We start from the raw sequence: 12,619 nt of genomic DNA, 5'->3' as shown, positions 1-12,619 counted from the left end.
CTTTTCGATCTGGTCAGAATTTCTCTGGTTTCATATCTCACACCGATCCTCAGAGAATTTCTGCCAGGGGCCCGGCAGAGACACTCAGTCGACCAAGAACAGGGTTGTTTTTCCTTATTACCGCCGCCGCATCAGTAAGCTACTCAGCATTCAATACATCAAAAAGGCCCTTTTACAGGTCGCTTACAAACTTCTTAAAGCTAAGGCACAAGATATCAGTTATTATGACAGGTGGTAGCCCGGGCTGAATATGGGTGACGAACAACAGGGGTGCTTGTTCAATCATGGGGGAAGGAGAAGAGGAAGCAACTATCGTGGGCTGCCTCGTTGAAAGACAGAGTAACAACCGTCACTTCACTGTGGATAGTGGCGGCGGGTTATCGGAGACGATCCCGATAGCGCCGGTAGTTGCAGGGATACCCGGCATTGCAGCAATGTCAGAGCAATATGGTCTCGTCCTATTTTTGACTATCCAACGCAAGCTTCTGAATCGATTGTATTTGTCCTGTAACAAAACGATATTGTTAGTTACGTGGGCAGTAACAATGGCTTATATACCGTGACACACCTCCCAGATCCGACCTAGAAAGCCAGATCTATCCGGCCTAGAAAGCCAGATCTGACACTCTTTTGCAGTAGAAACCTAGTTGGGTATTACATCTCACCAATCATAGGTAGTGTAGATACTTTGGATTTTTGTAGGATTTTTGACCAGGGACCCGTTTTACATGCGTCATGATTTCTTTAGCAGGGTTCTTCGCAATCGCAATCGCAATCTTATGAGATGGAGAAGCATCTAAATGCAACCTCTGACGACTCTGCTCAATTACGTTTCACAACACAACCATACAGACAGGGGTCCAAGAGCACAGAGTTCTCCAACTCCTTCATCCCACGCTACATTGCTACAAAAACTGGGCGGACCTAGTAACAAACGCATTGACAGTCCAGTAATTAATGGTCAAACCTCTGTATCATTCCTCTTCGAAATGGTTTCACTATGTGGTATTGCCAGTCAGAATGTACCTGGAGGATAGACAGGGGCGAGTAGTGTCAAGAAACCAGCTATAGCGGACGTGTCCGTGAATTTGAGGCGAATTCAATGGAGCAGGACTTTGACTATGATTCAATATTTTGTTCATGTTTGTACACCTCCATTGGAGCTCCAAAAGTTAGTCTGGTATATCAGCCCAAAAAATACATGTAAAACGATTACTACCCTTGAGACTCTAGAGGATGGATATCTCTGGAGTTACTTCTCAGGTATATGTCTAAATCAAGTTTATTGAGATGTAAAAGTATTTCCTTTTACTAAGACTTTTAGTAGGAACACAGTGTTTGCATATGGAAATTGTAAAAAGCTATCATCTAACACCCCGGCGAAGTGTAGACTAAAATCATAGCCTACGGGCCTGGCATGATATCTCGCGCAAGGTGTTCCTTGGATTCATCTGGTAAATCTTTTGAAGAGTAGTATAGAAGCTACGGTACGTTTCGTCTCGGGAAGGCCGGGTTGCTGTTTTGTGACTCGACGACTCAAGGTTCGGCATCACATTGACAGCGAAAATGCTAGAGCTGACGGGTCTAGGATCTCATGACATGGCTTATCGTTTGAGGTATTCTAAAGTTGACTATAAAAAAGTTAATGGATTACCGATGGTTGTTTTTAGGTGTCTGTACGGCGGTTATAAGAAGTGGGTAGCCCACAAGAAGAAGGGCTGGATCATCAAGCTCGACAACACCACACTCTACATTCTCTTTGCTTTTGCCTTTCCTCAGGATCCCAAACACAAGCCACGGCACGCTGTCTTAAAGAATTCAATATAACGAATATGTTATCTATTACAAAAGGGTTGAGCAGGTTAGCCCGTCCGGGGGCAAGGAAACCATGTTTGAACCAGGCTCGTACTCTGGCATCGGTCACGGACCACAATGTCGCCAAATTAGCCGCCACAATGCCCCCCGGCCACAAAGCCACGGTTGCTCAGCTTGAGACCTTCACACTACCAGACAGGGTCACTGGTAGCAAAGGTGATATCGCTATGGGCAAGGCTCTTGTCGAGGCCTGGCGTCGTGATGGCATCCTCCAGGTCTCGATGAATGACAAGCAGCGAATCATTTTCGACAAAGCAACAGAAGCCAGCAAGAAATTCTTCGCCAAGCCTCACGAAGAAAAGGCTGCGTGCGTGGACTCCCAAAGCTACTCTGGCTACATCGCTTCTGGTGAAGAGATCACCGACGGCATTGCGGACTACTCGGAAATATTTACCGTAACCAAAGATTTGGACCTCGCCGAGCCCCGTGTTCGTGCGAAGTGGCCATGCCATGGTCCTGTTCCCTGGCCCGACTATGATATGAAACAGCCTATGACTACTTATATGGACTATCTCGGTGAGAGTGGAGAAAAGTTGCTCCAGCTCACAGAATTGGGTCTCAATGTTCCTTTCGGCTCTCTCACAAACCTTACTGATGATGGGTGGCACCACATGCGCATTCTCAGGTGAGTGGTGTCTCGCACTGCGGCTTATTATGTTCCAAGAGTCCATAGTAACACAGGAGCAGGTTTCCCCCTACCCACAACACCAACGGCAAAGGCAAAGAGGGCCGTGGCATTGGCTCACATACCGACTACGGATTGTTGGTCATTGCTGCCCAGGACGATGTTGGCGGTAGGTCCAGATTCATCTCCCGATAACACATTGCCTAATATCAGTGGATAGGTCTTTTTATTCGCCCTCCCTATGATGGCGAGAAATTTGCCAACTGGGAGAAGAGCTCGGCCGGCTTGAAGGAGGAGGATGAGGGCTGGCACTACGTGCCTCCCGTTCCGAACGTTTTCACCGTCTTCCCCGGCGACATCATGCAATACATCACCAACTCCTACTTGCCCTCCACTCCTCACAAGGTCGGCCTGAACACCCGCGACCGGTTCGCGTTTGCTTACTTCCACGAGCCCAGCTTCCAGGCCGTTGCCAAGCCTTTACCAGGCTACGATGCTGGGCAGTCTCCAAGGGAGGGTATTCATTACGGCACACACTTCACGAATATGTTTCTAAGAAACTACCCGGACAGGATCACAACCAAGAGGATGAATGCTGAAAACCGCCTTGATCTTTTGCAAAAGGATGAGCTCCGGTCCATTGGTTCGGACAGAGTCATTCCAAGCGCTGAGAAACAGACTAAGCACGCTTATTTGTAAAAGAATTTAGTAGGGCGTAAATATATATCTTATAGCGTAGGAAACATAGCATTACCTAGTTATTAAAGTACAAAAGATGTCTTTTATACTAGCCTAGAGTACCCTTTACTAAAACTAAACTGTTGGTTATTATTTATAGAGGTTAGGTTTATAGGATAACCCTGCTTTAGTGGTTGTGTACAAAAGTGAGGATAATAATAGTTGTTATTATTGTTGCTTAAGGTAGGTGGGTGAGGCTTAGTTGAATGGGTTATAATGGGATTGATCTGGAGAGTCACGTGACCTATCTAGATCCACTGTTCCTCTGTATCCCGACACAAACCGTTGCAAATAATTAAGGGCCTAATCAGTAAAACCAATATTAGGCCAATAACGTCTATACCCTAAGAGAAAATAATACAGGGTTAGGGTTAAGGAGAGTTTAATATAGGACAAAAGATTAATTTCATGATTATACTATTTAGGTCCTTAGATAATATAAATCTCTTATTATTTACCTTTTTATAGTATTAAAATAAGGGAGTTAATATATAGGTATAAGGAATTAATACATAGGCATAAGCCTTACATGGGCATAAGGGTTCTATCCATCTGATTGGTCTAAAAAAAAAGATGTTAGTGTAACTAAATTCTGCTAGACCCACAGGAGGTAGCCTATTAAGGCAGCCCATCATAGCCCATTAAGGCAGCCCATAGGGGGTTCTTTTCACGGCCGTGAAGAGGGCCCTTGTGTTAGTGCAATTACTCTTACTGTAATGGGATTGGGTGGTGTGCCAACGCCCGACAATAGACCATTCTGGCAACTGCCAAAAGATCCGCCAGTTCTGGCACTACGTGCCAGAACTGCACCACACATGACCTTATAAGGCGCCCTATCGCTGACCCATCGGCGATATCCTTACACTTACTGCCTTTATAGGGATGTACTATTTTTTAGACTAATCAGAGGGATAGAACCCTGATGCCTATGTAAGGCTTATGCCTATATATTAATTCCTTATGCCTATATATTAACTCCCTTTAATAAATAGTTAAAAAAGAAGTGTTTTCTATATAATAAGAAGTGTCCTACTTACTATATATATACTAAGATATATTAGTTAACTAACTCTTTATAGAGTTATACTAGTAATTTTGTTAAGGTTTATTTTTTTACTAAAAATAGCTTTTAGTAGCTATAACGTATATATATTGACACGGTTAAATTGGTGATAGATTTTGATAACTAACTAAGAGCTAGAGCTACAGCTGGCAATAGCTGTTCTTATAGACTGGCGACAGGTGGGGCCCAGTGGGGCACCAGCTGTCGGCAGCATATCGGCCCGACCGATGGATCCACCGGCAAGGCCGAGAAAGTGGATCCGAAGGCCGGCCGCCTATTGTCCTGTGACATATATAGTAAGTAGACTATGATAGGCTATAATAGTCTACTTACTATATATGTACATTATAACTATTAAAAACTGTATAATTTACTTTTTATTCTCTATATAGGTTTTTTCTACATGTTCTTTATTTTTCTTTTTCTTATTTACTCCTTCTCTTTAATATATAGGACAATGCGGTAGACCTTTAGATCCACGGCCTTGCCGGTGGATCCATTGGTCAGGCTGATATCCTGCTGAGCCCCCACCTGTCACTAGTCTATAAGACTGGCTGTTGCCAGCCGTAGTTCTAGCTTCTAGATAGTCATCAAATCCATCACCTACTTAACTGTGCCAACCTTTTCCTTAAACAAGTTAAATATTTATATCAACTTAAGCTCTTCATTAGGTCTACTTCTCTATTTAACGTACCTTCATCTAACCAACACAATGAACCCTAAATCATTCATTACTCTCCTCTTTATTAGCACTGCTGTTAGTGCTACTGTTCCTCCAACAGAGCCAGATGCCTCTCATTTGGTGCAACGCGACCCAGAGGACTACCAACGATGCTACAGGAACTGTAAAGACAGAGTGGCCCCTAGGATGAGAACTGCTGAGTTCAAAGCAAGGTGCCGCAGATTCTGTTTAGCTGTCACTCACTAAGGCATAACTGGGCTACAAAGGGGACAATATTTAATAGTAAATACTATTATCTTAGGGTTCCTAGGGGGGGAGACCTAGGGGGCCACCAGCGGGAGGGCTACAGACGGATAAACTATCACCCAGAGGACACGTAAAAGGGGAATTTGCAGGAATTAAGGAGCTAGGAGATAGGTAGATTAGAATAATTACAACTAAACCCTAACTACGCTATTTGTGGAGGCCTTTACTTAGTGCGATCACAGCCTCTAACATCTTAGCACAAAACGATTACGCAGCAACTGAAGATGTTGAAGGGTCTGGAAAAGCTAAACCTGTATCAATTCGAGCACTAAACGGTGATTTGTTGAGATTTGAAAGCCTGGGATCATTCCACTGCATGCAGCGCAGAATGATGCTGGAGGTAATAGAGCGGCTGACCAACCGTTACCTGAGCGAGAAGAAAACGATGTTGTGTCGGAGGCCGCTCAAATAAAAAAAGATCAGGTCATACAGGTCAGATAGATGGTGTACCTTCGCGCAACCTCCACGCGAACAGCTCGCTCTGTGCATTCCCGTCCGGCTCAACGTATGCCACTGCCACCCAGCCATTCCGAAAAAGTCATTGGGTTGGAAGCCTCATCTAATGAGAAACTACGCTCTGTAGCAAAGCGATTGGATATATAGCCTTGGATTGGTGGCTTCGTATCGATGGCAGAACGGCTATATGAGATGCTCCAAGGTCTTCAGCACAACACATATGTGGCTCCCTAAAACTTAGAAAGACGGCCGAGTATTCACAAATATATACATTGCACGCCATTCAATAGAGGCAGCACCAGAATATACAGGTCTGGAGATCCTGGGTTCTGGCCGTAACGATTGCGACATACTGATCTATCAAACTCTCGAGGCAGTGGCAGTGGCGCGAAGATGGATATGTATGAGAGCGGTGATGAACAAATGCGCTTCTTGAAACGCCAGGTTACAACAACTGTAGCGATCAGGAAATGGAACATCGCCTAGTAGGATGCTTTTATGGGCTATTCATGTCAGTAGGGACAGTCAAGAACAAGAAGCGTGTTGTATACCCTCATCCTATACTATCCAGATCGTGGAGGATTTTCTATGTAGAAACACAAGCCACTTTCAACCCTATAAACTTTCCCATAGCCTCGAGGTGGCACTGATTCGGAGAGCTGTAAGTATCAATCTTGCTTATATTAGCGAGCAAAACAGAACCTTTGAGAGCAGAGATAAAATTGTAAATAGCCGTCAGCTACTGTGGGCCTTCCTTGAAGAAGCTTGATCCGCAAAGGATTTCAATCGTAAGTGGACATTAAGTCTTGTCAATATTCAGGCCGGATCGTTGAAGTATGCCCAAAACAGACCTACACGCCATCATCCCTTTTTCTCTTTGTTAAACACACTCCTAGGGAGTTAAAACAGGACAAGAGAATATTCTTATAACTTAACGTTGCGTTTCAAAACATCATCTACAACAACCATCAGCTGGCCTTGGGCAAAAAGAAAAAAAAAAAAAAACCCCCGGAGGATAGGACACCAAGCCTAGTCAATTGGTTCGGTGAAGTATGGTATATCTTTTGAAATGTGAGCACCGTCGGGTTCGGAACGACTGGGATGCCGAGGGTTCTGAAATCCATTAACAACACATCATCCGTTGAGGTACAGTACTGATACTTCGCCCAGTCGAAGGTATCCACCCCTTGGCGATAACCAACAATGCCACTCATATCACTTCTTGGGTATAAACGCAGTCCTGTGAGTCGCGTACGCATAGCAACGACAAAGCTCGGATGACAAGAAGCAGGAGCCACTGTTGAGAGGGCGGGTAATCAGACTAGTGCTTGGTCTGAACACATCGGACAGGCAAATGGCACTTTGTATTCTTACACTTCAGCAAAGTAATTAGGCTTGTCTTCTTTCCAAAACCAAAGCAATAATAGTACGTAGGGTGTTCTGGCTATATGCATGCTTCTCAATATATATGCAGACGGGATTCATTGTTGTTAATAGTTGCATCTATCCCTAGGTAACGGAAAGCCCGGACATCAAACACGAGAGTTGTTGAAATCCAGAAGTTTCCCATGCGGAACGTATTCGTAAATGGGTGAGTGGGCCGTCAAGTTTTTGCGACAAAGCATGGACCACTCCAATTGGCCCTTCAAAGTTGAATTGCTCAAAGGCTCGTGCTTCTACCAAGCCTTTCTGTTTGGTCAATCGCCTTGGCTACTATACTGCCTAGTTAGTACCCTTATGACATGATTCAGTCGGGAACAGGTATGGACAGGCCCATCCTAGCCGGTGAGCCTGTTGCCGGGCAAGTCGGGCCCACGCTAATTTCCGGCTTGGCTCAAAGCAGCACTTTAAGCTTATGAGAATGTTGATCTCCCCCTTTCATGTCAGGACCATCGAATTCACTCTGGCTTACGTACCGTATCCTCTGACTTAACTGAAAAACCGCACAGACCGCGGGCTGCTGAAAAGGGGCTGGCGTGGTGGCAGAAACAGGGATCTGCAGTGGCAACAGCAGGGGTTAGTCATGTACGTAAGAAGTAAGTTTTGGTGTAAGGGCCAGCACATTGACCTTCTTGCTAGCATTAGATTTCCTATGCCCGACCACGCGTTGCTAACCTAACAGATGCTAATGGGTTATTTTTAATGCGTTGCTGGACGTCCTCTGCTGTAAATACATACTTAAGGCCGTCGTTGTTAACACTTACGTCAGGTATCTCCACATTAGAGATCTCCTTCTTGACGTACTTATTACAGTCAAAGGTGTCCTATCCATCCTATGATATCTTCTTAATAGGGATATCCTTGATCTTGATCTTGTTGATGTCACTGCTATCTAGGTTACTGCTAATACTACACTGTAGAAAAGATTACTGGATTATTTTGGCCCTGCTAGCTAGGCAACAGGTGGCTGCTGCCATAGTATAGGTAACCATAATGCGCTTCATTAACGTAGACCACTTAATAGGCTAGCCAGCTGCTGCTTGCTCCACTTGCTATATATAATTGTCTATTGCCTTAGATAACTACTGCTTAAAGGGCTTGTTAATAGCAGTATTAAGAGGTTAAAGGAGGAAGGTTGTATTAGGTAGTATAAGGCTAGGAGTAATATAGTAGGATTAAAGTGCTAATAATATAGCAGGGGTCTTATAAAAGGTTACAACGTCTATAACAAGAAGGTATTCTTACTTTACTATAAGAGAAAAGAATTCGTTAGTTAGCTACTGCCTAAGAAGGTATTTATTGTTATAGGCAGTATTATTATACTCTACAGTTACTTTATTACTATATTTCTCACCTTCCTTTGCCTTAATTAAACCACTGTTATTTATAGGTATATTATAAAAAATTAACTTAGGTAGTAGCTAAAGAACCCTATTAGCAAAGATATAGAGTATTAAGGTAGCTTACTGCTTACTTTAGCCACTGTAGTCACTTTTGCTAGCCATAGTACAGGACCCCTTGGCTACCCACGTAGATCTATTAAGGTATTTGAAAGGTATAGGGGTCTTATTAAAGTTAACGATGCGGTTAGGTGGAAAACGGAGGCTGCCAATGGGCAGCTGCTGCTAGGCCAGTGACGGCTGGCTAACGCGTTGGTTAAAGTGGAGGAAGCTGGTAACAACTGCAAGGTATTTGGTAGGTAGCTTTAAGGCTTACTTTGTAAGCCAGCGGTGTGAAATGTTCCATTGTGTAAGAAAGCTGTAGAACCAGCCTACAAAGAATCAGAAGGGGTAGGCAGGAAGATACTTATTAATGAAAGTGCTGGGGTATCTTACTGTAAAAAGGGCCTAGGCTTCCCGTCTAAACTATCCAGTGGTAACCACTTTGTTATTAGCACATTGTTCTTAAAAGTGGCTATAAAGGTTAGCCTCTATTGCTGCCTATTTAGGTTAATAGTTGTGTACAGTTAGGTTAATAATAGTGTCTTGCCGTTAATACTAGTTAACTACTGTTGAAAAGGGGATCTTGAAGTGGGCAGCAGCCTCCTAAAAGGTTAGGCAGCAGAGGCCGTTGGCAGGGTCCAATTAGGTATCGCCAGCCCGCTGCCGCTGCCGTTGGCTGGATGGATCAATTGGGTAGCGGTGGTGCTCAAGGTATAGCAGTACGTTAACTTGCTTTAGGTGCTGATACAACCTTTGAGCTTGCTGGCAGGGCTTTTTTGCCGTATATTGTCGAAGAGCAACAGGCGTAGGTTTTTTGCCCTTTTTCTTGCGTAACGGCGTTGCTGGCGGCTGGCGGTTGGGCATCGTGAATATCGTGGTGGGTTGATGGGTTGGTTGATGGGTTGGTTGATGGGTTGGTTGATGGGTTGGTTGATGGGTTGGTTGATGGGTTGGTTGATGGGTTGGTTGATGGGTTGGTTGATGGGTTGGTTGATGGGTTGGTTGATGGGTTGGCGAAGTTGACCGTAGATGGGCTGGCTGGCTGGCAAGTGGGCAAGTGGGCAAGTGGGCAAGTGGGCAAGTGGGTGGGTGGGTAGGTTGACCGCTTTCTATAAGGGGTCTAGCGTGTGGTCTGTGCGGTTTTTCAGTTAAGTCAGAGGATACGGTAGTATGACCAGCGCGTCTATACCTCCTACTTGACACTGCGAGGTGCCGTACAGCCGGGTTCCACTTCGGGATGAACCCTACCCCCCCTCATAATCCATTTGACAGTTTGCCGTCCAATCTTTTCCAGTAACACAAATTGCCGCAATGGGCTGAGCTGTTGCTCAGCCTGAAAACCTCGAACGACGTGACTGGCTACCGGTAGTTAAGCCCGGTGCACTACCCACAATCCCGATTGGTTCGCTAGTTTGAGCTCAAAGCAAAAATAGATGCTTGGATAACGGGGTCCTTTGATGAGTATATGAAAGAGGCAACCATCCCAACGTGCGACTGAACTTTTATCATGTAGCGCTTCCAACGCCTCTACTGTCACTGTTTTGTTTACCCATAGTACCCAACTGCCTCAGGAACCCCTCGAGCACCCACTCTCTTTCACTAATACCCATCTAGTAATAATGCTCCGAACTCTTGGTCTGGCCGCTGTGGCCGCTCTGGCTGTTGAGGCCACCTCGGAAGCCTATCGCAGTGACGATGGCCCTGTACCATGGACGCCTATTGCCACTATTCCGATTCCTTCTGGCTTGCCACACTCAGTACCTGTTCCAGTCTCGGCCCCCCGCTATGTCATGTACTTTGACCAGTATGAAAACCCTGCACTCCGAACACCTGCGGCTCGGTGTCTGATTCTAATATAGGTATCACACGGCCGGCTTACCCGACAAATCCATCACCGACGGTGTCACTCACGTCATCACGGCCTTTACCAACTCGTCCCTATTTGCGTCCGAGCCGGCGGGCGAATATAAGCCATTCAAGCCTCTGAATGAGATTCGGGCCCTCTTCAACAACGGCACCAAGGTCTGCATGTCCATCGGTGGCTGGGGTGATACGGATGGCTTCAGCCATGGTGCCTCGACCAACTCGAGCCGCAGCAAGTTCGCCAGAAATGTTGCCGATGCCGCGGTCAACCTTGGATACGACTGTGTCGGTCAGTGAAGCAAACATCCAAGAAGTCCGTTATGGACAACGGCTGATCGAAAAGAATGACAACAGACATTGATTGGGAGTATCCTGCCGGCAATGGAGCCGACTACAGGCAGATCCCGAACGCCAATAAAACTCACGAGATCCACAAATTCCCTCTACTTCTTTCTGCAATCAAAACTCAGCTAAAGCACCACAATATGGAGCTCTCCGTTACCGCCCCGGGTCTCAAGCGCGACATGATTGCATTCACCAAGAAACAAGTTCCTAAGATCAACGCGGCCGTTGACCACTTCACTGTGAGGCATAGCATAGGGCTGGCGTATCAAAATATACTTGACTAATTTTGAATATAGGTCATGACCTACGATCTTATGAACCGCCGCGACAACGTCACTAAGCACCATACCGACGTAAAGGGTTCCCTCGAGGCCATCGACACCTACATTGCGCTTGGCGTTGAGCCTGCCAAGCTCAATCTCGGCTTCGCCTTGTACGCGAAATGGTTTACAACTGCCGTCGGCTACGATTGTACTCAGGGGATCGGATGTCCCACCCAACTGCTTGAGGCTGCGGATGGCTCCGACAATGGAAAATCGGGAGCTATCACTTTCGAGGCTTCCAATTTCCAGGCCACTCCTACCAACCTGACCACTTCTCCTGATGACTCCTGTGGCGCCGGAACTTTCTATAAGTGCCCCACTGGCAATTGCTGCAGCCAGTACGGCTTCTGGTAAGTGAAACCTGGTAATACGCCGGTCGCACTACTTACTGACACTGCTCCAGTGGTACAACCGAGGCTCATTGCGGCAACGGTTGTCAATCCGACTATGGTGTCTGCAACGGTACCTCTACTCTGGGGTCTTTCAAGGCTGCTCTTGCAAACGGCAAGACCGACGAGGCCAGAGGTGGCCAGTGGTATTGGGATCCCGCCGGTCCTTTCTTCTGGACCTGGGAGACCCCGGCTCTTGTTGCCCGCAAGTTCAATGAAATCGTCAAGGCCCGTGGCGTTGGTGGCGTTTCGGTTTGGAGTTTGGGTGAAGACTCATATGACTTCGCTCTTCTGAAGGCGATCCAGACTGGTGTCAAGGACAGCCTCAAGAAATAAGAAGAAAAGAGAAAGAGATAATTAATGGTGCATAGAAAGAAACCATAGACTTAAGATTAAAGCATCTTCTCTTCAAACAAAATACACTGAAAGAATCGTCATTGACCTGGGGTTTCTTGCCATCAGTATACTGCAAATTGGGGCCAGACCAATGAGACATGGTCCACTCTACCCGTAGATCCTCAAGTTAGTAGAAGATAGCTCTGCACATAAATAATCAGGGCTTATGAAAAAAACAACTTCACACCCGTCGCCGACGTCAACCAGGTGATTACTTGCTTGAGGAATTGATCCTTTATGCTTGTCACTAACGTCACGTGTAAGCGACTGGAGGAGAATGACCACATGCCGATACTCGTAGCACGATGAATTTGACTTCCGTAGCATCGCAACAGTTGTATTGACATGCTTCGTCTCTTGACCTGACATGCGACTTGATACCTTTTGTACCAGATCTACTGACTTGTGTAGCCTAGTTGTTATTGATGCGCATTAGGCAAATATTAGGGACCAAGAACCGCAGTTCCAACCAACAAGCTCAGACAGGGGTGCATCATATTTCCTTTCCGCCGGCTGATTAGACTCTAGCGTCAACCATATTGGCTCTCTTTCAACGCGCCTCAATCGTCCCAACGGTCGGATGAGAACTAAATATCATTGGCCCGGAGTCTTCTCACCGAAATCGCGGTGTCCCAAATGACGAAGAGACGCAGGCCCCGTACAATGGTCGATTGTA

At 45.9% G+C, this 12,619-nt stretch overlaps 3 protein-coding genes across 3 annotated transcripts; all 3 read left to right on the top strand.

Annotated features, from left to right (window-relative positions):
• Positions 1-1,832: 1,832 nt before the first annotated feature.
• Positions 1,833-3,199, top strand: LY79DRAFT_653312 (2OG-Fe(II) oxygenase superfamily protein; the record flags this gene model as incomplete). Its single annotated transcript, XM_060562598.1, has 3 exons — positions 1,833-2,500; positions 2,563-2,669; positions 2,721-3,199. 3 exons carry the CDS (start codon positions 1,833-1,835, stop codon positions 3,197-3,199), a joined length of 1,254 nt encoding a protein of 417 aa, XP_060408676.1.
• Positions 3,200-4,870: 1,671 nt separating this feature from the next.
• On the top strand, positions 4,871-5,609 carry LY79DRAFT_569294 (uncharacterized protein). The gene has a single exon (XM_060559044.1). The coding sequence runs from the start codon at positions 5,014-5,016 to the stop codon at positions 5,227-5,229; it is 216 nt and encodes a 71-aa protein (XP_060408675.1). The 5' UTR covers positions 4,871-5,013; the 3' UTR covers positions 5,230-5,609.
• A 4,218-nt stretch (positions 5,610-9,827) lies between these two features.
• LY79DRAFT_569289 (family 18 glycosyl hydrolase) lies at positions 9,828-12,133 on the top strand. The gene is made up of 5 exons (XM_060559043.1): positions 9,828-10,431; positions 10,487-10,779; positions 10,845-11,074; positions 11,132-11,508; positions 11,562-12,133. Exons 1-5 carry the CDS (start codon positions 10,247-10,249, stop codon positions 11,881-11,883), a joined length of 1,407 nt encoding a protein of 468 aa, XP_060408674.1. The 5' UTR covers positions 9,828-10,246; the 3' UTR covers positions 11,884-12,133.
• The last annotated feature ends 486 nt before the right edge of the window (positions 12,134-12,619 follow it).

This window comes from Colletotrichum navitas (genome assembly GCF_030913465.1).
Source record: "Colletotrichum navitas strain CBS 125086 chromosome Unknown LY79scaffold_101, whole genome shotgun sequence".
Classification (NCBI taxonomy): Eukaryota; Fungi; Ascomycota; class Sordariomycetes; order Glomerellales; family Glomerellaceae; genus Colletotrichum; species Colletotrichum navitas.
The sequence above is the reverse complement of the archived record's forward strand: the minus strand, read 5'-3'. Positions and strand labels throughout refer to the sequence as shown.

What these genes read in the sequence shown, in the direction of transcription:
- LY79DRAFT_569294 (XM_060559044.1), top strand. Translation starts at nt 5,014, where the DNA reads ATGAACCCTAAATCATTCATTACTCTCCTCTTTATTAGCACTGCTGTT.
- LY79DRAFT_569289 (XM_060559043.1), top strand. Translation starts at nt 10,247, where the DNA reads ATGCTCCGAACTCTTGGTCTGGCCGCTGTGGCCGCTCTGGCTGTTGAG. An exon ending in TATGTCATGTACTTTGACCA is followed by an intron (nt 10,432 to 10,486) that starts GTATGAAAACCC and finishes ATTCTAATATAG; the next exon opens with GTATCACACGGCCGGCTTAC. An exon ending in CGGCCGTTGACCACTTCACT is followed by an intron (nt 11,075 to 11,131) that starts GTGAGGCATAGC and finishes TTTTGAATATAG; the next exon opens with GTCATGACCTACGATCTTAT.